General features: G+C 45.5%; 1 protein-coding gene across 10 annotated transcripts in view; it reads left to right on the top strand.

Moving 5' to 3' along the window:
• RALGPS1 (Ral GEF with PH domain and SH3 binding motif 1) overlaps nucleotides 1-24,997 on the top strand; it is a 379,879-nt gene that overhangs the window by 306,532 nt on the left and 48,350 nt on the right. For all 10 annotated transcript variants that reach the window (XM_037745920.1, XM_037745926.1, XM_037745923.1 and 7 more), the window contains 3 exons: nucleotides 11,779-11,916; nucleotides 14,361-14,454; nucleotides 20,099-20,166. In XM_037745920.1, coding sequence (XP_037601848.1) covers nucleotides 11,779-11,916; nucleotides 14,361-14,454; nucleotides 20,099-20,166 — 300 coding nt within the window. The remainder of the gene's footprint in view (nucleotides 1-11,778; nucleotides 11,917-14,360; nucleotides 14,455-20,098; nucleotides 20,167-24,997) is intronic.

The raw sequence follows: 24,997 nt of genomic DNA, 5'->3' as shown, positions 1-24,997 counted from the left end.
TGAAAATCAGTTTTGATCTAGCTAACCCTCTGAAAATCTGTTGCTTGTTTTCCAGAGAATGCAAGGATTGGTGATTGAGGTTTAGAATGTTGTCTTTGGTTCATAGTTTCCATTGAGTAATGAATAAAGCTGACAGTTTTGTATCTGCCTCCGTTATTATTTTTGTTATACTTTAAGACTAGGTACAGTGTGGTCATAGATACATGAGTGCATTAGTGGAAGTGGAAAATACTTTGGCGACTGAAGCAGCTGTCTGTGATCTCACTCTCTGGCCGGGATCCTGGTGGCCTCGGACGTTCAGGGAGCCTTTCTGTGCACAGTAGCAAATCTCTGAGCCAGGGTTGGAAAGACAAGCGCAAGAGTGTTTTCCTTGGCACATGGGCAGCCTCGGTTCTACCCAATATAGAGGCAGGTTTCTAAGGCTTTCACTGGGGGAATCATCGTGCATTTCCTTTTAGTGACGTTAGCTCCTCTGGAAGCACTTTATAGCACTCTGAGAAATATGAGTATTTAGTGTACAGATATCACAGTGTGGGGCTGTCCTTTGACAGAGTGGCTGTGGAGTGGGGTGCCTGGCAGCCGCAGCCACCCTTCCATTGAGCAGTAGAATTTCAGAGGCCAGGTTGAAGGGAGTTGTGTATGTACAAGTAAAGATTCAACATGGGGTCCAGTCATTTCTCTAGCTATTTTCTGAGCCCCTGCTCTGTGCTAGGTTTGGTGCTGGACCCTTGAGCATGCAGAGATGGATAAGGCACAGCACTTGCCCTCAATAAATGCTGTAATCGATGCTGTAATCGAGGGAAGGACAGTGTACTCTGAGAGCCCAGGAGGAGCCAGTTAGCTGCCAGGAAAGAAAAGTAGGCACAGGGGCAAAGGGAAGAAACCCCTCTGCTGAGGCTCAGGAGTATGAGACAGAGGGCACATCCGGGGGGCCACATGGAGAGGGCTGGCATAGTTGGGGCGTCTCATGAGAAGTGGAGGAAGAGGCTGGAGAGGTAGTGTGGGGCAGAGCCCAGAAACCTTGGATGCTGTGCTAAGGAGTTTTCACATCGCCTGTGGGGATGGAAAGCCACTGGGTAGTTTTAAGTGGGTGAGAGGCATGGTCTAAAAGGGTTTGAGAAAGATCACAGGGTATAGACTGGATTGGAAATAGAAAGACTTAAAAGCAGGGAGACGAGTGAAGAGATAGGAAGCACTAACAGACTGGAGTCAATGTCTGTGGCCTTTGAATCTAAACCTAAAGACCAAGCATGGGCTAAGAACAGCCAGAAATTCTTGTGCTTAACATATCGCTCTCCTTCTCCCTGCCAAAAAAGCATTTGCTTCTTTAAGAAAGATTTTGCTTTTTTTATTTCTAAAACTGTAGTACATATTCGTAGCTAAAGGGTAAAATAATATAAAATTGTATAAAGCAGAAAATAATCCTGAAGTTCCATACCCAAAGATGGCTACTGATAACAGATTGAGCAATGCATTCTGTGTGTGATCTCTATATTGATATAGGTATACCTGATTTTTTCACATAAAAACATATCATGGATATATTTCTGTGTCTGTTCTTAGAAATATTTTTTATCCTTATAATAGCTGCATGATGTTCTGCTACTTGGATATAAAATAATTTATGTAAACCATGCGTTTTTTGTACAATTATAAATTACAAGGAGTGCTGCAATGAACATTTCTTGTTAATGTTTGCCAGTTTGGAGTAGTGTTGCCGTAGAGTAAGTTTCTAAAAGTGGAATTGCTGGGTCCTAGAAAACACATTATTTGAAATTTTTGATAGATACATCCAAATTCTCCTCCCTTAAGTTTCTACCAGTGTATACTATAGTTACTCTTGTATAGTGTGACTTTTTCCACACACTCATCAACACTAAGTATTATCAGTTTTTATGAGCATTGTCAGTATAAATGGCAAAGAATATCTTGTTTTACTTTGTAATTCCTTGATTATTAGTGAGTCTTGGGAATCTTTCATATTTTTATTTACATTTATGCTCTTCCACAAAGTGCTCTTTTTCTGCTAACAACTATTATCTGACAAGTGTTCTGATAACAACTTCTATCTATTATAACATTATTTGCATTTATTATAGGATCTCTTTGTATTCTTAGAACTGTTGACTGCCTTATAAATTGCAAATATTTTTCCTACTCTGGCATTTGTCTTTCAACTTCATGTATGGTGTTTTATTTGATCATGCAGAAGTGCATGGGTTTTAAAAAATGTACTCCAATATGTCAGTCTTTTTTAATGGTTTTGGGTCTTCGGTCATACTTAAGCCTTTGCATACCTCAAGATTATAAAATAGTTATCCTGTATCATATTCAAGTACTCTTATTATTTAGATTTCAACTCCATAATTTATCTGTAATTTATTCTGTTTTAGGAATGAGGTAGAGATGCAGCTTTATATTTTTCCAAATCAATTCATGTATTTCCTCTTTGGTATTGGAATCATTTCCAAATCATATGAAATGAATATGTTAATTAGGCAATAATTGACATCATTGCAATGTTTTGTCTTCCTATCTAAGAACATTGTGTATTTCCTTACTTATTTACATCTTCTTTCAATCCTTCAGATATGTTTTACTTCATTAGTTTTTATCTTAATTACCAAAGTGTTACATTCTGATTGTGACAACTCAAATACAAAGAGATGTAGATAAAAGGTTTGTATTCTTATGAATTGTGCCTTTATTTAGTAACATGGCTTCTTCAAAGAAGGATTAATAAGCCCAGGATATATGCATGCTTGATTTTAATAAATGTTATATATATGTTATTTTTCTACCAAATATGTTTTATTCATATAGGCCTTACACATTTCTTTCTAAGTTTATTCCCAGATGTTTTATAGTTTTGCTGTTACTGTAAATTGGCCCTGTTTTTCATTGCATTTTCTAACTGATGATTGCTGGTATACAAGAATGACATTGATTGTTGTATATTTATTTTGAAGTTAACATCATTATTCTAATAGTTTTCCAATTGATTATCCTAAAATTGTCTAATTATATCACTGTGATAACTAATCATATCACTTGCAAATAATGACAATGTGACATGCGTCTTTAATATTTATTCACATTTTTTGTCTTGCTTTATCCTATTGGCTTGTGCATTCAGCAGTGTTAAATGATAGCAGTATGTGAGGTATTCCTGATTTGTTCCTATTTGACAGGATTTCAATATTAAGAATATTGTTTTAATTTTCTAATATGCATCCTTTATCACATTAAGGAAGTCTATGTCTAACTCAGTGCTTTATCAGGAAACGCCAGTGAGTTTTATTTGATAATGTTTTATTTGGAATCTGTGCATCTTGATTTATTAATGTGATTGGTATCTTTTTTATGCCACCTCTGTCAGGCTTTGGGGTAATGGTTATGCTAGAGTCATAAAATGAACTGTTCCTGCTCTGGAACAGTTTAAGAAACATTAAGTTTTTCTTTTCAGGTTTTATACATGAGCTTCTTAAAATCATCTAGATATCATACTTTTAATTATATTAGGTTGGTGCAAAAGTACTTGTAGTTTTTGCCATTAAAAGTAACGGCAATTTCTTTTGCACCAACCTAATAGTATCTTTTTCCAGTATTAATATTTTTTTCTTTCTTAGTAAAGTTTTTTGCCTCTTCTTGAGAAAACTTTGAGAAGATGTATTTTCCTATTAAGCATTCATTTCATCTAGATTTTCAAATATTTATGCCATAAAATTTACACATACCACTATTTTAACATCTCTTGCATATTTGAAATCATATCCTCTCTCTCATCCCTAATATTGTTCATCTCTGGTGTTTCTTTTCTCCTCAATCATACATACCAATAGATTGTCCACTTCATTGATTTTCTCAGAGAACCAACTTTCAGTTTTATTTATCATTCTGCTAGACTTTTGATTTTTTTTAATTAATTTTTTATGCTTTTATATTTTAAATTGTTTTCTCCTTTCTTTTGTTCTTTTTCTGGTTCTATATAATGAATACTAACTTCACTTTTTTTTTTTTTTTGAGACGGAGTTTCACTCATGTTACCCAGGCTGGAGTGCAATGGCGCGATCTCGGCTCACCGCAACCTCCGCCTCCCGGGTTCAGGCAATTCTCCTGCCCCAGCCTCCTGAGTCGCTGGGATTACAGGCACGCGCCACCATGCCCAGCTAATTTTTTGTATTTTTAGTAGAGGCGGGGTTTCACCATGTTGACCAGGATGGTCTCGATCTCTTGACCTCGTGATCCACCCGCCTCGGCCTCCCACAGTGCTGGGATTACAGGCTTGAGACACCGCTAACTTCACTTTTTAAATATTTCTTAATTATTAACATTAGCATTTGATGCTGTGGACTTTTCTCTCAGAAATTACGTGGCCTTGCATCATGGCCTATCATCAAAATATCAATATAATTTGATATTTTAATTTTAACTGCTTCTTTCATTTGGAAGTTATTTGGTGAATGTTTTTTCTTTCCCAAATAATTATTTTTAAAAATTTGTTTTTATCTCTGGAACAGAGAAGGAGAGGGAATTGTTCCAGATGCCCAAAAGCACATGGGTTATGAGTGTGGGAGGTACAATTTCCCCAAAAGGAAATCAAGAGCTGTTTCCAAAATAGGGAGTGGGTATTAGGCAGAAAAAAAGTGTCAGTTTCTTCTCTATTCCCAATAGTTGTTGAAGGGTTAAATGAGCTAGCACATGTAATATACTCAGCACAGTGTCCAGCACAAAAAAAGGCCAATAACAGTAACCAGATGCATGCCCTCTCCTCGTGCCCTTTCTTATTGCCAATCAGAACCCCAGCTCACGCTATGCCATCCATTGCACTCTGGGGGAACATTTGCAAACAGTGGGTTACTTCCTTGTGCCCGTATATTACCAGGCAATCCCCAGCGCATGAGGGAATCTATAGGTGTGTCCTTATTTCACCTTGGGGAGCCAGGAGGTGATTTGGCTTCCCTGGACTTCAGGATTCTGTCCAGACAGCAGGACTTTGCCCACGTGCCTTTGTGATTCATGAGCCACAACCCCAAGTCATACACAAGGCCATGTGCTCATCCAGAAAGCATGGCCTCTGACCACCTGCCATGTGACTGCCTACGCCCGCCCCCTTCTGCAGGCTGAGGAAACTGTCTCATTGACAGTTAGCTCCCAACAGCTTTCATAAAAGGAATACTCTCTAAATGAGGATTTGTTCTGAAGCCCTGTTTTGTTTGATGGATATTAATTAGCAGGTGCTAGTTAATACTCATGGTCTTCCCCACCTCCTCGGGGAGCCTGGGCTGCCTGCTGAGATCTTGTCATGCAGTCGATGGAACTGCTTTGTGCCCTCTTAAAGAGAGCACACACACCCTAATGAACTGCTGCTCTGTTATTTCATTTGGAATTTATCAGGACAGTTTATGTGATCAAACCACACAAGTATAGTTCTGGGTGCCAGCACTCCTCAATCCTGAAATTTGAAAGTGATCTTTTTAAGGCAGAGCAGGAGAACATGGAAAAAAGTCTTTCATTTCAAACTTTGAAAAAGGGAGAGAGGGAAAATGGAAAGTATAAGATGGAAATGTGGCACATTTTTATGCTGTAAAGGTTTTTTTTTTTTCCTCAACACAGCAGAATTTTTCTTATTAAAAAGATAGCTGTATGAGAAAAACCAAAACCAGACTCGGGATGGAAGTGAGACTGGGTGGCGATGGGAGAACAAGGGAGCAGTGAGTCTCTGGCCTTGTGGGAAGCTCTGGTGCCAGCCGCGGGCATTGGCTTGGGGAGGCTGTGAGCGCCCAGCTTCAAGCAGGCTCTGGGCCATTAAGCATGGGTGTCCCTCAGCTTCAGAGAAGGTGTCTGTTTAGAAGAGCACCTCTTTTGTCAGCCTGACTCCCTACTTGGAGCTGGGTGTCCTGTGGACATCTCTGGTGGGGAGCCTGTATTCACTGTCAGGAAGCAGGTTTGGCCATCTGCCCCTTGTGTTGAGGCCAGCCCAGCTGCAGAAGGCTTCTGTAGCAGAGCAAGCTGAGAGCTGCTCACTCCAACCCTGGGGGTCTGCCTCACTACAGCAGTCTGGTTGGCACTCATGTGGCAGCTACAGCAGTGTCACCAGGTCCTGTGTGGGGTATAGAAGGAGGGAGCAGAGCCCAAGCATGGTCTGGGATCTGTTTGTCTCGGAGGAGGTCCAGTATGGGGGTTGGCATGGCCATGGGGCAGATACCAGCTGCCAGCAGTGTCCTGGGCCTTGAGGGAGACAGGCCAGCAAGGGTCCTCACAACCCCAGCTCTGTGCCTGGGACCCTCATCCCTGTACCAGCCAGTGACTTCTAGCCCCCAGCCCCTAGCACTGCTCCCAGATCTTTGGAGTCAGGCAGTCCTGAATTCAAATCCAGATTCCCCCACTTGCAAGTTATGTGATCTTGGCCAAGTCACTTCACTGAGCTTCAGTTTCCTAATCTGTAAAATGGTAGGGAACAAGAGTGCCTTCTGTATAGGTCACTGCTAAGGTGCCATGGTAAAAGCAATACCTACCTTCTCCAGAGTAGACAGTGGCTGTCACTGTCAGGGTCGTTTACCCCAATAGGTCTGCACCTCTAAACCTTGCCTGGTCCCTGGCACTGTCCAGCCCCAAGGCAGCCAGGGCCTGTGGTTGATCCAATCACTGTCCATCTTCATAAGGCCAACATCACAATGTCATTCGCTATGGTAACTCTGTGTAAATAGGAATAGGAGCTGAGATGTCCAGCTGTGCCGTCCCAATCCAGGTGACCTTGGGGAGCCAGGGGTGATTTGGCTTCCCTGGACCTCAAGATTCTATCCAGTCAGCAGGACTTTGCCCACATGCCTTTGTGATTCATGAGCCACAACCCCAAGTCATACATAAGGCCATGTGCTGGTCCAGCTGAGGGGTGGCTACCATGCAGTCGGCATCTGGGCACCATCCATGGTTATAGCAAACCCAGCTGAACCCATTCCTCCCATGCTGCTGCTTCAAATAGGGCCTCGCCACAGGGCCAGCCATTAGGTCAGCTCAGCTTCTTGGGTACTTCAGTGGTCCAGACCCTGGACTGGGAGACTCCTGTAAACCACTGTTGTTAAACTTACTCAGTCAAGGAAACTGAGGCCCTGGGAGGTAAAAAGGCTTGCATAAGGCCACCCAGCTGGTGAGTGGCAGAGCCAGGGTTCTGAGTCCCCTAGCTCTGGACCCCACATTCTCTCACTTATACCACAGCTGCTTGTCATGTGGCAGAGCTGGAAAGTCCCCCAGGACTAGGTGAGCCACTGATGATGGGACCTGGGACAGACTGATGACCACAGTGGCCGTGAGGGAGGTGGAGAGTAGCAGGTGGTAGATGGAGCAGGAGAGGCAGCTACAGCGGAGTTATAATCCCTCTTGGAGTGTGTTGACCCCATAGGAGAAATCAGGCACAGATAGCCGTAGCCTGGGTTCACCTATGTGCGCATCTGCCTCACTGGCTGCCACACACCAGAGAGTCTGGCTGGAGTGAAAGAAGGACCAACAGTAGACCACCTGGACAGACCTGCGCTCAAAACCTGCCTCTTCCACTTCCCGGCTATGTGGCCATAGACAAGTGGTGTAACCATTCTCAACTTCAGTTTCTTCCTTTATAAAATCACAATAAAACCTCCCTGACAACAGCATTTTTCTTATGAATCAATCATCTGGGCAAAGCTCTTAGTTTAGAACCTGGCATACAGTAAGTGCTCAGTAAGCATTAGCTATCTTTTTCGTCACTTGACTGGTGGTGGCTCTCTCTTCAACTATAAAACGAGGGTAGCATGTGCTGCATAAGGTTATTATGTAAGTTAAATAAAATATGCCTTCACTCATGCATCCCTTTGTCAGCCAGTGTTTACCAAGCAGCTCCTGTGTGCTTGATTCTAGATGCTGGAGATTGAGCTCCTGGAGCAAGATACACTTCCTGCCCTTGAGGCCTTAGGTCTGATGGGGAGTCAGAATTGAAATACATGAATGAAGCAAACAAGTGTCTGAGTGCAGTTGTGGGGAGTGCCAACTATATGTAGGGCTCATGTTGTGCCTGGCACAGTACAAGTGGAAGGTGGTTATTCTTGTGATTTCATTATAGTTTAGGCTTATGCATATCTCTGTTGTGGACTAATACAATACTAAAAGGATTTCTGTGGATTTGTGCGGTGTTAACTGTAGGAGACTTGCTGCTTGTGCTGTGGTTTTTGTTGTGGGAGTGAAAGGCTATTTGTATGGAGGCTCTTTCTAGGCATTGCCTAGGCTCAAGGTCTCCCCATGCCAGTGGGGCCAGGAGGCTTCCTTTTGGGGGGTGCACTACCCAGTCCTCAGCAGGTATGGCCTTGGCTTACACTCCTGGGTCTTGAGGAGTAGGCAGGTGTGGGCATCTGCATGTTTTATAGAGGGAAATTATGAACTCTGTGGGCCTCAGTTCGCAGAGCACCATTCAGGGGTCCACCTCCAGGAACCCAAGAGGAGGGCCAGTATCCGGCACCTGTCCTCACAGTGCGGCATAAAGTGCACCTTTCATGTTGAAGGTGTTATTTGAGGAAAGGCAACTCCCTTTGTGTTTCTGATGACCAGTGGGTGGGAACATGGGTGCAGCAGCCTGATAGACCTGGGTTCAAATTCCATTACCTTTGCTGTGAGGCCTTGGGCAGGTTTCTTAATCTCTCTGAGCTGTAGCTTTTCCCCCCTACTTTCCAGCGTTGGTGGCAGGATCCCATGAGACAGGAGGGAAGTCTGTCTTGGAGTTGATCCCCAGAGAGGAAGTTTCCTTTCCCCCTATCCTACTCTTCAGTTTTTCTGCTCCTGGTCTGAGCTTTCACTCTGCCACTCTGAGCCAGCTGGGCCGAAGTCTGCACATTACATCTGGAATAAAGCTGCCCTGTGTCCCACGTCCCTTCACTCCCTGCTCTGCACTAGAGGATGCTTTTTGTGTTGGTTGAGGCAGTAGTAGCATTTTCAGGATTGCCGTTGCTGACTCTTCAGGGTGGTAGCTGAGTTACATTTTTAAAAGGGGAGAAGAAAAACAAGGTGAAGAGAAAGAATAAATGTGTAGATTTCCTTGGAGCTTCTCTACAAGGGAAATTATTTCTAATTATTAAAATTCTGGGAACATGGTACTGCCAGAAAGAAAGGAAGTGGAAATGGCTCCTGTGAGAAGTATTAGCATATGTTTCTGTGATTTAACAGTTTCCCATAACAATATGCAGCTATTTTAAAAGCAGACGAATGACTCATGGTATCTAGCACCAGTGGTCCACTGCAGCGGCAGGAAGTGTGCACTCTGGAGGGGCAGGCTTGCGTTCAACTCCTGTCTCTATCATTTACCAGCTGTATGACCTTGAGCAGGTTACACATCCTCTCTGAGTTTCCTTTTCCTCCTCTGTAAAATAGGTTGTTAGAAAGATAATTAAGAGGATGAACATATAACTCTTAGTACAGTGCTCATCTATCCATGCACAAACCCTCACAGCTTTCATAGAATTAACCAAGTTAATTCCAATGTTTGTAATAATTCTTAGTTGTTTAATAGTAAACTTTTAAGGCTATAAGTTTCCCCCTGATTACCACCTTGGTCAGAACCCATAAGTTTTGATGCGTAGTATTCTCCTTGTCATTGTCTTCTAATAGACTCTTCAAACAGATTTTTTATTTTTTCTTCGAGCTATGAGTTACATCAGTGTGTGTGTGTGCACATGTGTATGTTTTCAAGTGGTTAGATTTTTTCTCTATATTTATAGTTAAATCCTAGATGTAGTAAGGTCAATGAAAATAGATAATATGGCATTTACTTTTTAGAACTCACTGAGGTTTTCTTTATATAAATCAATTTTTGTAAGTACCCTATGGGTACCTGAAAAGAACTATATTTTCATTTATAGAAAACCAAGCTTGTTGTTATTATTATTATTTTAAGACAGAGTCTTGCTCTGTTGCCCAGGCTGGAGTGCAGTGGCCCGATCTCAGCTCACTGCAGCCTCCGCCTCCTGGGCTCAAGTGACTCTCCTGCCTCATCCTCCTGAGTAGCTGGGATTACGGGCGCCCCCCACCATACCTGGCTAATTTTGTATTTTTGGTAGAGATGGGGTTTCACCATGTTGGCCAGGCTGGTTTTGATCTCCTGACCTCAGGTGATCCACCCACCTCGGCCTCCCAAAGTGCTGGTATTACAGGCATGAGCCACCACGCTTGGCCCATATATATATATATTTTTGGCGCATATATATATATATATATATATATTTTTTTTTTTTTTTTTTTTTTGAGACAAGAGTCTTGCTCTGTCGCCTTGGCTGGAGTGCAGTGGCACAATCTCAGCTCACTGCAGCCTCCACCTCCTGGGCTCAAGCAATCCTCCTGCTTCAGCCTCCCCAATAGCTGGGACTACAGGTGTGCACCACCATGCCCAGCTAATTTTTGTACTTGTGTAGAGACAGGGTTTTGCCATGTTGCCCAAGCTGGTCCCAAGCTCCTAGGCTCAAGCAATTCACTCACCTCGGCCTCCCAAAGTGCTGGGATTATAGGCATGAGCCACCATGCTCTGCCTCAAGCTTGTTAACTTTGTTACTATAATACTATATCATTGCATTCATGTGTGTGTGTGTGTATGTGTGTGTGTATGCTTATGTGTACACATACCATACTTAAGTGAATTCTGGAGAAGACATACCAAAGCCTCCCTCTATGGTTGTGTCTTTGCTGAACTCACTTTTTATTTCTAACATTTTTTTACTGTGTATAATTTGATGTGTTATTTCTTTATGCATAGAAATTTTTAACCATTAGATCTTCTCAATCACCTGGGCTTTTGTTTTTAGAGCAAGCACTCCTCTTTGCTTTGCTTAGTGTTTTCTGCCTTGAATTCTATTTGACATCACTTCTCCTGCCCAACTTTGCCAGTGTGGTGGGCACAATAGCAGTGCTCATGGAGGGTGGCTGAAAGGACATCCCATCCATGGCCCATGCACATCTCCAGGTGGCCTGGAGGATGGCCTTGCAGCTAGTCAGCCCACTGAGAGCTATGTGGTGGCTACATAGCCAGTGCCCCTTCCCCATCCATCCCCAGACAGTCAGTTTGTCCTCACATCCCCCCAGCTTATCACTGGCCTGTGACGGATCTTATTAAGATCCTTTCAGACACAGGTTTGATCTTCAAAAGCTGTGCAAACTAGATGTTACCATTTCTGTAACATAGCCATATTTTTATTTCACATCTTATTTTCTTATTAAGCACCCTTGGCCAAATTCTCTCTCTCGCTTTAGTTCTTTGTACTGAGAGCTGTTGCTTTTTAAATTTTTTCTTTTGTTTCTTAATTAATGTATGATAGGGTATGGGTATGGGAACAGACAGACAAATAGACAGACAGCTGGGTAAATAAAGAAAAAACTGAAATCAGCTCAAATGGGTGTTCTCCTGGATGTGGCACTTTAGACCTATTAAACTTCACCAGTTGGTGAGAAACACAAGTATTCATCCTTTTCATGTCCTGTTATTTTCTAGTTCGGTTACAGGTAAAAACCTTATTGCTGGAGAGTATTTGAGCTAGAAATGCTAAAGTCTTGCCAGCATACATTTTGGCTGTTGCTCAGATGTTTGATTTATAGTTGGGCAGTCTGTGTGAAAAAATTGGTAATCAGGATTGGAATTAAAGTCCAAATATTATCGCAGTTTTCCTTAAGTCACCCTTTATATTTTTTAGCAGATTAGTACTATTTTGTGCAATTTTGTTCTGGTTTGTGGTAAGCTCCTTCCATCATAAAATATATTCTTTATTTTAGGTATCTATCTTCTGGATTTAATCTACATTGATTCTGCATATCCTGCCTCAGGCAGCATCATGGAAAATGAACAAAGATCCAATCAGATGAACAATATTCTTCGAATAATTGCTGATTTACAAGTTTCCTGCAGCTATGGTTAGTACCCTTGTTGCTGGAATTGTGAAATCTTACCTCATTGAAATTTGGGTCTTATCAGTGAGAAAGCTCTAGAAACCAGACAAAGAACTACGAAGTTTCTCATTTTAATATCTTGAGCATCAAACATGTACTAGATCCTTTTATACATAAGTTTGATCTTCAAAAGCTGTTCAAACTAGATGTTATTATTTTGGTATTATAGCTGAGGAAACTGAGGCTCTGAAAACAGTTTAGTTACTTGTCCACAATCTCATGTCTAGTGAGTGGAAGAGCCCAGGTCTTTCTGGCTTCTGGCTCATTCGTTCATTCATGAAGAACTTTCTGGGCAGCTCTCCTCCACGCAGATTCAGGGATCAGGCTTCTTTTGTCTGTGACTCTGCCGTCTCCCATGGCCTCAGAATCCTCCACTGGAGTCTGCATCTGGCTGGCAGATGCAGAAAGAAAGAGAGAACCATACAAGGGTGGGTTTTATGGGCCAGGCTTGCAAGCAGTACAGATCATTTTTGCCAACAGTGGCTAGGAAATATAATCTAGCTGTGGGCCTAGAAGGTGAAGGAAAATGATATGATAAGTGATTGGCCACACCCTTCTGCGCGTGGCCAGATCCACAGTGTGCCCATGACTGGGTATGTAAGGGGGTTGGAGAAAGTCACTGGAGTTGATGTCAGAATGCTGGATGGGCCATCCATGTGAGGATTGATTTTACCCGAGAAGATGGCAGACTTGGTGTGTGGCACTTGACTGTGGGCCAAGTGCTCAGGTCTTCCAGGAATTAGCGCTGATGAGCAGGCAGCCAGTCAGCAGAAGTCAGCAGTGAAGGGGGCATGGCACATAGGTGATGGGGCTCTAGGCACCTGCCTCTGAAAAACAAGGTTTTCACGAGAGGGCAGAGGAGTAAAAGTCTGAAAGCACCAAAGAGGGGTGTAGGAAGGAACCCACTGTGCATAGGGTGTGAGAAATCCACAGCCTCCATTTGGGAATATCACAAGGAAGCCAGGGTAGGTTCACTGAAGCAAGAGCGTTGCTCACAAGCCCCTCCACAATCATCCCCAGGCAAGGTGGGGGTTCTCATACTTCAGAGCAGCTTTTCTCTGACAAAAGGGGTGGGAGGCACCTGAATTCCCAGTACAGGTCTCACCTGGCCCGGGCCCTTTCTACCACAAATACACTGACACCTCTTGTCCCACTGGACAGCAGAGCAACCACAGACATGGGCTTCGGGGTCAGATGGACTCAGGTTCCTATTCCAGCTCTGTCTCTCGAAAAATCATTTTCTCCCCTTGAAGGTTTTCTCGGGCATGAAAATGGGGAGGTGATTCATGCAGAGCCCTTAGCACAGTCCCTGACATTTCATGAGAGACCAACAAATGCTGTCTTACCATTGTTGACCTTCACCTGCGTCATCTCCACCATCAGCTTTGTAATACAGGTGCCACCCTCACTTCAGAGAGAGAACACTGAGGCTTCAGAGAAAAAAAATGATCTGCTCAGAATTTTGCTGTGAAGGCCCAGAGCCATTGGGTGTTCCTGCTGCATCTGGATGCACCTCCCCAGAAAGCGAGGGTCCTCCCCACCCTCTTTTCTGCTCCACTTCACAGCCTCCTCTACTCCCTCCACCTCTGCTCTTGGCTTGTTCTGTCCCACCCAGTGGCCTTCTCAGAAGGAGTGCAGTGACTGTGAAGATCTGCAGAGAGCAGCTGACACCAGTCACTCCAGAGACAGGCAGCACCATGTGGCAGAAGCCTTCCATCGCTTGGAGTCCAAACCCAGGTTGCCACAGTTTCCTCCTCTGTGCAATGGGTATATTGTTTCTCCCACATGAGGCAATTGTGAAGGTTAACAAAGATGACTCCTATAAAATTACCTGTTGCAGAGCTTGCCATAGGCATGTTTTAGGTGCCTTGGCACCTCCCTTTCTTCCTAGGATGCAACAGCTCCAATCTTGGGCCAGCTTCTGGGTTGGGCCTCCATACCTGGCTGGACAGGGTCTGTTCATTCATTCTTGCATTCATGTCACACAGCAGGTGGGTAGGTATGGGAGGCTTGCTCAGTTACCCCAGTGGAAACCTGTTTTAGGGCACAGATACCTACCTTTGGTCTGTTCTGGAGGCCAGGGAGCCAGCCATCTTTACCCAGCCCCTGATCTCTGAGTGGAGGTGCAGCTCCTCCTTCCTGACTGAAAAACCATGGTGACCTCAAAGTATGGTGACTAAGGCCCAGCCATCTGGGGGACACTCCTTGAGGGCAGAACCGAGGCCTGATGAGCCCTCTGTTCCAGTGCCCAACACAGGGCCAGTCCCCAAAGAGCATCAGCAACTGCTGGAAGAGTGAATGAATCTCCGTGTCCCAGGAGCATCTAAAGTCGGTGATTTCCATACTTCTCATTTGGGGGCCTAAAGATGGTGAGAGTCTGAAGTCTGGATTTTGTCCACCTTTTGCAGATCACCTCACCACCCTGCCTCATGTGCAGAAGTACCTGAAGTCCGTACGCTACATTGAAGAGCTCCAGAAGTTTGTGGAAGATGACAACTACAAGTAAGTCCCCACCTACTCCTGTGTCAGTTAGGCCTCCCAGCCCCACTTTTGTCCTTAGCACTCAGGTCCCTGCAAGTAGATTTATCAAAGTCCACTGCAGTAGCGCCCATGCCCCAACACACACAAGCACATGTGTGCAGTGTGATCTCCGACCTCACAGACCCCGCAGTGCTGATGTCTGAACAGCTTTCATACTCACCTCTGCCCCATCCTCATAGCCCCCCGCCACGTTCAGAGGAAGGTGTTGTGTTAAGTTCTCAGTGTGGCTTTCCCATATGGCGTGGATAATATGAACTTGGACTCCACGCTGTGAATAGCACAGGCTTGGTACTCTGGTTCTCACAAGTGACTCCATCACCCACAGTGCTGGGTGGCAAGGCAGCTTCTAGCCATATCTCCATACCAGCAGACAGTTCTCCAAGAGTCTGTTTCATGGATGAGACAGTTCCTTATGACTCTCAGCTCTCTACACGATTCAAGGCCCTACCTCCTTCCCTGTACAGCCCCTGTAGAGTAGATCCAGTTCTCATAAGAACCCCATGGGCCCTCTGGCCTCATCTTCTACTAACCCTGCTGTGGCTTTCAGCTCTTTCTTCATTTGTGGCATCTGGGAATGTATCCAGCATGTATTTGGAGGGAAAAGAAGGATTTTTCGTGTTAACTGTTGTCTGCAATACTGCTTGTAAGTCCTCCTGGCTCATTTTCAGCTTGAGATCAACTAAGAACCTCAGTACTTTTTCATATGATTTGATATTAAGGCAAGCCCCAGCCATCTTATAATCAGTCATTTACCACTTAAATGTCAATTTCACATTCACAGATGGTCCCCGACCTAGGATGGTTCAACTTAATGATTTTTCAACTTTACAGTGGTGCCAAAGCAACACACATTCAGTAGAAACTTTACTTTAAGTACTCATACAGCCATTCTGTTTTTCACTTTCAGTATGGTATTTAATAAATGCCATAAGATATTCAGTACTTCATTATAAAATAGGCTTTGTGTTAGATGATTTTACCAAACTGTAGGCTAATGTAAGTGTTCTGAGCACATTTAAGGTAGGCCAGACTAAGCTATGCAGTTTGGTAGGTTAAGTGTATTAAATGCATTTTTGACTTGTAATATTTTCAACCTATGATGGGTTTAGTAGGATGTGTCCGCATTGTAAGTTAAGGAGCATATGTATTCTTTTAAATCTTATCTTATGGTTGCTTCCAATATGCCATGATTCCTTGGAATCTTGTTATCCAGTATATTTTTTTATGTCTTCCAGTTTTGTTTCTGTGAATTTGATTAGCCAGATTACATGGTCCTCATCTAAGTTAGTGAAAACTATAGAGAACTGTGGCTACAGAGACAACCACCACATTACCCATAATTCACTCACCAGGAAAGATCCTAAGGGGAACGGATGTTCAAGCAGTGCCCTACCTGGTCAGCTCTACAGGAGCATCTGCAGCCTTGTTTGTGAACCAGAGTCACCTGGGAAACTCTCTAACCATCCAGATGTGTGGGGTGGGACCTGAAAAGTTGTATTTTTTCAAAGCTCCCAAGGTGGTTCTAATGATCTTTTGGAACATAGACATAATGCTTTTAGTTGTCTTATATAATAATTTGTTAAAATATAATACGAAATTGTGATCTGTTACATAATAGTAACAACAATAGATGAAAGCCACAGATTACCATTAAAATTATGTTCACCACAAATCAAGCTCATTTTATTTAGTTACAAAGCATTTGCTGTTCCTGAAAAGAGTGCCCTGTCAGTACAAAATTATTCCCACTTAGTTTCTGGGATATTTCCCATTTAGGCACCAGCATTATGATAAAGGAGACAATGGTTTTTCATTAACACTAACATGCTTTAGAGAGAAAAAATGGCCTGTAAATACTTCTAACCATGAGATAATCTTTGGACAAGCTGCAAATCATGAGTAATTACTCCTTCTATTCTGAAGAACTTTGAACACCCCAGCACCTGATGCTAAACAACAATCAGCCTGGGTTTTTACAGAGGCTATTTGTTGTGGTCAAAGTTGACAAACCCAGGGAGGAAGCCTGCATTCTTATCCCCGGCCCTCAGACCATCAAGGGAGCTCCTTCCCAGGGAGGTTCTGGCTCCAAGTGGCAAGAGATGGGCAGAGCCTGTGATTCTGCTTGAGGACCCACACTCTGTGGCTCAACTCACACCTGGAGGCTGGCTCCTCACCCACAAGGATGCAATGGCTTAGTTATTGCATTAGTGACATTGCATTGCTGACATCCTGCCCCATCTGCTTTGGAGATATTATGCCAAGAGGTTCAACTGGTGCTTTACTTCCCACAGCCTTTATTCTATTTTATTGTATTTAAGAAAAATTACCCAATTTCCCATTACCTAGAAAGCATGGCCGTTAGCATTAAGTGAACATACTTTTGGACATTTTTCTAGGCATAGAAAATTTATATATATATATTTGTAGGGAAGGATGGATAGATGGATGGATGCAAGGATAGAATATTAAAATTGGATTATACCACACTGGCTATTTTTAATTTAAAATACTAACTTTAATTTCATTTTAATTTAACCAGAAAAAAACTAAAATAAAATGTGAAAAAAAAAAAAGCTGCTCTTTAAATAAATATTTACTTACCAAAAGAGAGATTATTTTCTAAAAGAGGCTTCTAAGATTAATAAAAGAGGACTGGGCATGGTGGCTCACGCCTATAATCTCAGCTCTCTGGGAGGCTGAGGAGGGCAGATCATCTGAGGTCAGGAGCTCAAGACCAGCCTGACCAACATGATGAAACCCCATCTCTACTAAAAATACAAAAATTAGTCAGGTGTGGTGGGGTATGCCTGTAGTCATAGCTACTTGGGAGGCTGAGGCAGGAGAATCGCTTGAACCTGGGAGGTGGAGGTTGCAGTGAGCCGAGATCGTGCCACCGCACTCCAGCCTGGATGACAGAGCAAGACTCCATCTCAAAACAAACAAACAAACAAAAAACATTAATAAAAGAGGTCAGGAAAAACATTAGGAGGCTTGAGTCAGTAAGTTTAATTTCAACTAGGTTTACATTGTGAATAGTGTCAGCCGACTCTGGTTATGAAAGATGAGAATTAGCCCTTTCCCCCTTCCTTCACCTCCACTTCACCAGCTTCCAACCTTTTCGGTTATAGTATTATTACAACATAGTCCAAGTCTATAACATAAACATGATATTCAGGAATCATAATTCCCACTGTTTAGTATTTTTAAACAAATTCAGTTTTTACCACCTGTTGTTTCTCCACAGCTTCTCCATTCCTGGAGTCTTTATTTTAATCTGTCCCTTACTTAGCTGCATTTCTTCAGGAAGTAGGTCCCCCTACGCTACTCTACCAAAACGATAAAAGTGCTCACAGGCCTGCATGCCCGGCTTTCCCTCAGGGAAATGCCTGCATTGGACTGGGCCTGGCCTTGCCAGCTGCCCTCCTTTGCGTTTCTCCCTCAGTGCTGCAGGCCGTGTGCTGTTGACTTCTGGCTTTAGGTGTTGTAGAGAATGAGCCCATCTGACTTTTTCTTTCCTCTTGTTAGGGGACTTGTCTGCCTGGTAGGTGAAGAACTCCTTGAAGTTCAAAAGCTTAATAAGACAATGCCTCAGAGTAGAGGGTTTTCTACCAGATTTCCCCAGACCATGGTGTTGTCTTTCTTCATGGCAGAAGAACTCCTTTTGTTTGTATCTTTGACTACTTCTGTGCTATTTCATGGCTTCTCTCCTCCAGGGATTCCAGGAATCCCTGTGTTGGATGCTCTGCCCAGCATATCCATTCACTTCTTTCTAACAGCGGCAGTCTCCACCTTGTTCATCTGCTGTCACTGGAGTGGTCTATTTCTACTTAGGTATTTGTTTGGCACTCTCTTATTTCAGTCCTGGATTTGTTCCCCCTAGGTCTTCAATCTCCTTTTTCATCTCATTCCTTTGTTTTAGCATCTCATTTTCTAGGTTTTGTTTTACTTGTGTTGTTAATAAGTTGTTCCACTGCTCCAAGCACTTGAGGGGATTTCCTCTGCTCCTTGAGCTGCCTTCTCAGTTGGGCCATTGGGCAGTGCTCGCCTGTTCTCTTTCCTTCTTTGGTAAGAGGATGTTGGCTGTATTGCCATACCATTTCTTTTCTTATTGCTCCCATTTGAGAGGCTCTGTCTGGATGTTCCATGGCTCTGATATGAGGGTGGCGGAGATTTCTGGCCACCCTCCTATGTGTGTAAGAGGGGCTGGTTTTCCCTTACTGCTAGCTGGGAGGTCCAAGGATTTTAGTTTTTCTTCTCTTCTGTAACCTGGGGGAGTAGAAGACTCAGGTTCTGTGGAGGCAATAAGCAAGAAGTCTGTTTCACATATGTGAGTTCTGGCAAAAGGCCTATGCTGGAGTTTCCACCTCATTGGGAAGCCGTATCCCATTCCAGAAAGAGATACCCTCAGGTTTCACATCATGCCCCATGGAGGCTTCGTTTCCATCAGAGGATCTTCCATGCTTTCCACCTATTTCCTCAGCATCTGGTGCCATTCAGAAGAGGAAACAATAAGGACCCCCACTCAGACCCAGTGAGACCTCTCAGTGGGCTTGACAAGAGCCATGCCATGATGCAACTCTTGGTCCAATTTCAGAATTCTCTTTTTCTTTCCTTGACTGTAATTCTTTGTGTTCATGGCTTTAAATTATGTCCCTTCCCTTGTTTAGTTGTACCTGGTGAGTTCTTTTACTCGTAAGCTTTTATCATTTTTTGTTGGTTTTGGGAGGAGAGGAAGAGCGTGGCCTATAGTTTCACTCTGTCATTTTCACCCAGAAGTTCTTAATTGGTGCTTAAAAAAATATATAGAAGTGCCAGTCCTCATAGCGTGTCCAATGCCTTGTCCTTTTTTAAGGGCAGCTGATGACACATAGTGCAGTGTAATGATTAAACACTCCAGTTCGGAGGCCCCGTGCAGTGGCTTATACCTATAATCCCAGCACTTTGGGAGGCCAAGGCGGGCTGGTTACTTGAGCTCAGGAGTTTGAGACCAGCCTGGCCAACATGGTGAAACCCCGTCTCTACTAAAAATACAAAAATTAGCCAGATGTGGTTACAAACATCTGTAATCCTAGCTACTCAGGAGGCTGAGGCACAAGAATCGCATGAACCTGGGAGGCAGAGGTTGTAGTGAGCTGAGATCCTGCCAGTGCACACCAGCCTGGGCAACAGAACGAGACTGTATCACAAAAAAAAAAAAAAAAAAAAAAGGAAAAAAACAAAACAAAACTAACTCTGGTTCAGAGGAGTTAGACAGTCCTGGGTTTGATCCCCTACTTTGCCACTTGCTAATCCTATGAATTTGGGGAAGCTGCTTAACCTCACCACTTCTCAGTTTCCTCATCTAGAAAATGTACTGGTTCAGAGTGAATACATCTGTACTCAATAGACAGTAGGCCACACTTAACTCCTTTTCACGTTGTCTTTCTTAATGATTGTTTCTTAGCCATGGAAACCCCTGGAGACCTCAGAGGGAAATGGCTATGATCTGGAGCAGATCTCATGGTTTTCCTGGCTCCTGTGACAATAGTAGCCATTTCCAGCCCCAAACAGGTTCCCATGTGGTAAACCAGAACCTGTCTGATCTTATGAAAATCTTTGTTTTCAGATTGTCGCTCAGAATTGAACCAGGAAGCAGCTCTCCAAGACTAGTCTCTTCCAAGGAAGATCTTGCAGGTATCGTAGCTACCTCGAGTGGGAGCAAACCCACTAATAGCCTAATTGTGGCTGCCAGAGTTGGCCTTGACTGGGGAGCCCAAGGGCAAGTCAAGTTTGCAGCTTAGCAGACTCAGCTATCCCTGTTCATAGCCCTCCTGCACCAGCCTGCCCAGGCTCCTGATCATGTGGGACTTCTGTGGTTCCCCTTTGTACTGGGCTCTCTGGAAGAGCCTGGGTGTTAGAGCCTGGGCCTGAACAGCCTCAAGAGAGGCAGGATCAGAGCCCCAAGTTGGAAGCACACACAAGGTAGAGAAAACACTAGCAACTTCTCCAGGCTCTCTGGACCCTTAGCGGGGCTGCTGCTCAAGCTTGGTTTTATGTGCCCTGGAGGTGGGTATGGAGGATGCCCAAGGTATTTGGTGCCACCAGATACAAGTGGCTCATCAGACTTGTGAAACACACACACACACACACACACACACACACACACACACACACAGTCCCGTAGTGATTTGAGCCCAGGCTTTGCAGTCAAGCCCAAGCTCTGCTGTTACCTGGCTTTGTTGCTTTACCTCTAATCTTTAGTGGCCTCATCCACAGAATGAAGGCCATATGAGGACTCACCTTCTCAGGTTATTGTGATGCCTGGGTAAGCTCATGCCTGCCTGTAAAGTGCTCTGCTCATACTGACATGGTGAAAACGCGCTCAGTGTTGGCTGCTTTGTCGTTATTATTTAATGGTTACCTCTTACCCATATTCCAGCCAACTCAGTGACAGGAGCTGATCTCCACTGCTGCCCAGGGGGAGTTCTGAGGGGTCGGGGTCGAAGGGAATCCAAAAGCACTTTATCCCCCTGGTTTGAGCTCTAGGTCGTACCACCCTGGGTTCTAGGCCACTGCTGTCTTGGGCAAGGGACTTAACCCTTTTGGGCCTCGTTTTCTTTTTCACCTGTAAAATGGGATGATGAAACCTTCCTCCCAAGAATGTTAGAATGTCAAAAACAAAATACTATTTGGAAGGCACTCAAGAGTCTGACATGCAGTATTTGTAAGAGGGTGGCTGCTGCAGGCTGCTGGGGACCACACTTCCCCTAGCCCATTGACCTGCTCAAGCCACTCTCCCCACTTTCTAGTGCCAAGCCAACCTCTGTGACAGCTCCTAGTGGGCACAGAGCCACAGAGCCCATAGGGCCGTAGCAGCCTCATGAGCCCTACCCAGTAAGGCTCTGCCCTGATTCCCGGGGGGACTCCGGGCTGCTTGCCTTTTCCAGCCTCTCCTGGCTCCAATGTGCGAGCTGGACCTTGCCTCTAGCACCCCTGGGGGCCTCTGGTAACTTAGAGGGACATGCTGGTTGATTCTCAGAGCCTTTGGAAATGCTGTTATCTATACCTCAAGACAGTCCTAGTGGAAGCTTGATTTTCAGATGGTTTCCATGAGCCCAATATTAAAATATTTCTTGCAGTCTTCCAAATTCATTGCCTTCCATATGTGGCAGATTACCTCCAGCAAGGTGGCCAGAAGGAAAGCTCTTGGTGCTGGTCTTATCTCTACCTTATCATCTCTGCCGTTCTAGAAAACCTTCCTTCCCTCTCTCAGTCAGCATTGTTCCTTTCAGGTGCTCAGTCACCTACACCTGACCTGTGGCGGGGGAGGAGGAGGGAGCAGGGCAGGGTTCCTATCAGAAGATTGTAGGAGACAGCAGCAAAATCCTAATGCAGTTGTTTAGGGCTACAGAAGGAATTCTAGCGAAGACCAGCCTATTGCTTCTGGAGATAGTGCCAGAATTCTGGAGCAGAGTGAAAGTGGTGGTCTGTCCTTCTGAGTCCCCTCCAAATTAGTATGAATAAGAGGCCTGTTTAGCCTTTGCAGCCGCTTCAATTCAAAGCCTTAACAGGATGAGCCACATCCCTGGACTTTTCTAAATGCCAAGAAGTCTCTATGCCACACTCGCTGCCCTCGCTGTTTTAAGGCAGATGGAATACTCATCTCCAAGTGCCCCTTCCTGCTGCCTGATTCCATGCTGGAGCCACTGAGCAGAGAGAGATGGGAGGGCCTAGGGTCATGGCACAGGGATGGTGTTCGCCTTGGCGTGAGCTACCTCTGCCTCTCCCTAGTGGCTCTGTCCATCCACAGCCCAAACTCTAGCCTGACTTCTGCCTGAGAGCAGCAAAGCCTCTGTAAAGTTCTCGTCCCCAGGCCCTTCACTCGAGCCTTAGACATTATTCCACTCGTGGTCTGTTCCTCATCCTGTTAGGCTCAGGGTGGTCTTTATTTTAGCTCTTTGCTTCTTTATGGCACTCACCACAACTTGTCATTATTCTCTGTCTGGTCACTGGGCCCAAATCATTCCTGGTTGCATCTTCACCACCTGGTATTATGCCTGCCCTTTGTAAATGCTCAAATTTTGTAGGGTTTTTGGAGGAGAGGATAAATGGGTGAGTGGGTAGGTGGATGAAGAGCCAGGATGCAGCTCTGGGTGGGCTTCTGGCCTACATTGGCCCAAGCATGGAGGGGGTCCTGTTGCTGCAGCCTCATGACTGAGGCTCAGAGGGCCCCCTCCTCCCTGGTGCCTCCACCCTCACCTCCAGCCCAGGCCCTGATCTGCCAGCCTGGCCCTCCCTAGCACCAGCCATTCAACACACCTGCAGGCTGCTTCCTGCCAGGACGATGGCAACAGAGGCTTCCCCTCCTGACCCAATTGGTCCCTTCACTTCACCAACATCTGCACCACTATCTCCTCCCTGAGCCTCTGCCTCAGCCTCAGCCCCCAGCCCAGGTCTGTGCTGAGCAACACTGACTCCCCTTGCTAGGGTTAGGGAAGAGACCAGGGGGTTGCAGACCTGGAGCAGGCTCAGAAAACTGAAAGTGTGAATTAGGGACCTCAAGAATGGAGCCACTCACTGGGTCCTGGTGCAGGAGACACTGCATTTCCTGGTCTCTTTTGACCCCTGGCTGTCCTGGAACTCAGCCGGGGAGCCAGGAGCCAGCCCTGGCCCAGCCTCCTCAGATACAGCCAGACTCTCCTTTCCCACCATCTACCCGTACCTCTACTTGGCTCTGTTGTTTATTAGCCATGTGAGCCAAAACCCAGCAAGCCAGCTACCCTTCCAGCATCAGAGCCCTGGCAGGGGACAGAATGGACCCCAGATGGTTCACATGAAGAAACTTTAATGAACAGAACCAATAAGCATGGCGCAGGACCCATGGGGCGGCCCAGCATCCTGGGGAGGATGGGGTCCTAGGCTGAAGGGCATGGGGAAGAAGTGTTAACAACCCCAGGGATGGCTGAGTTCTGGAGGATGGTTGGCTGTGCAGGGTCTGTGGGCAGGGAGGGGGAAGCAGGAAGGGAGCAGAGAGAAATCCCTGACCTCTCTCTCCCCTAACCCCCAGGCTGCTGCCAGAGCCTTTCACTGGCCAAACCCGATAGGAAGCTGGGGACAAGGGGTCCAGGAGATGCATCTCAAGGGACAGCCTTCCCTCACCAGAAGTGGCAAGTGGGCAGGACAAAGAATACCACTGAATTGTGCAAACAGACCACTCAGGATACTCAGAAGCCTCAGTGTCTCCATCTGTAAAGTGGGCATAAAATCTCCCTCCTTCATAGGGCTGTGTTGTTAGCACAGTGCCCAACACAGAACACACGTTAGGTGGAACTTTATCATGGTGATGTGATTATCATAATTGTCGACATCGTGATTCTGCCTCCATCACTGAATCAGCCGGCAGCTTTTAGCTAAACATCACTGCCTCGGGGAAGCCTTCTCCCTACCATCACCCCCACCCCGATCAGGTCAGGCCTTGTAACACCAGGCCCTCGCAAACTGTGGGACAAATCTGCCCCCTGTTTTCATATGGGTATAGCCACCCCCTGTTTGGTTGACATATTGCCTGTGGCTGCTGTCACACAGCAGTGGCAGAGTTGAGTGGTTGAAACAAAGACCCTGTGGCCTGCAGAGCCTGAATTATTTACTATCTGATTTTTACAGGCACACACTGACCCCGGCTCCTTCCCACAGCTAGCCCTCATGCCCTTCCGTGGCAGTTCCCTCTGCAGTAATGGCACGGTTAGCTGTGTGCTTATTTGTCTGTGTCTGTCTTCCCCACCAGACTGAAAGCACCCTGAGCCCAGCACAGAAATCTCGGGGTCACCTGTCCTTACGCCGTCAGCCACAGCCTCCAAGCTGCTCACAGGGCCCTGTAGGCACCTGGTCCTCGGAGGCAGCTCCACAGTGGGCCGACTGCTGACTCGGCACAGCCTTGGGAGAAGTGCTGATGCCGGCAGTTTTCCACAGCAGAGCAAGCCCCAGCTCGTAGGAGTGTTTTCAACCAATTTTCCAAATCCCTGGCTTCAGCCCTGGAAGCAGGATGTAAAGGTTTTCATTGATCACCAGAGTGTCTAGGAGTGCCTGGAAGGCTTCAGACACACTCAGTGGTCCCAGCTTCCCACTATCAGCCTCAGAAGACAGAGCAGATGCTGCTGCACCCGTGGTGCAGCCTGGGGTCCTGGGGAGGGTGGGGCCAGAGGGGCAGCTCCAGGGAGGCCTTTCTGGACCTGGCAGTCAGGCTGAGCTGCGTGGCAGGAGCCTGACCAGACTCAGGGACAGGAATGTGCCTCTTGCAGTCCCAGGAATGGGAGGAACGCAGGCTCCTCAGGAGGGGGTTTAGACTCCAGCTTGGTGCTCTTTACAGTAGGCACACCCCCCTGCACCTGCCAAGGAGAGGCCCTAAGACATGCTCATTCATTCATTCACCCAAGACTTACAGGCCAAGGTCTTTCTATGAGCCAGGTGCCCAGTGAGAGAAGGCCAGAACATGCCCCCCAGAGCTCACATTTGAGTGGGGGAAACA

The sequence above is a fragment of the Cebus imitator genome, unplaced genomic scaffold, assembly GCF_001604975.1.
Source record: "Cebus imitator isolate Cc_AM_T3 unplaced genomic scaffold, Cebus_imitator-1.0 Scaffold216, whole genome shotgun sequence".
Taxonomy (NCBI): domain Eukaryota; kingdom Metazoa; phylum Chordata; class Mammalia; order Primates; family Cebidae; genus Cebus; species Cebus imitator.
The sequence above is the reverse complement of the archived record's forward strand: the minus strand, read 5'-3'. Positions and strand labels throughout refer to the sequence as shown.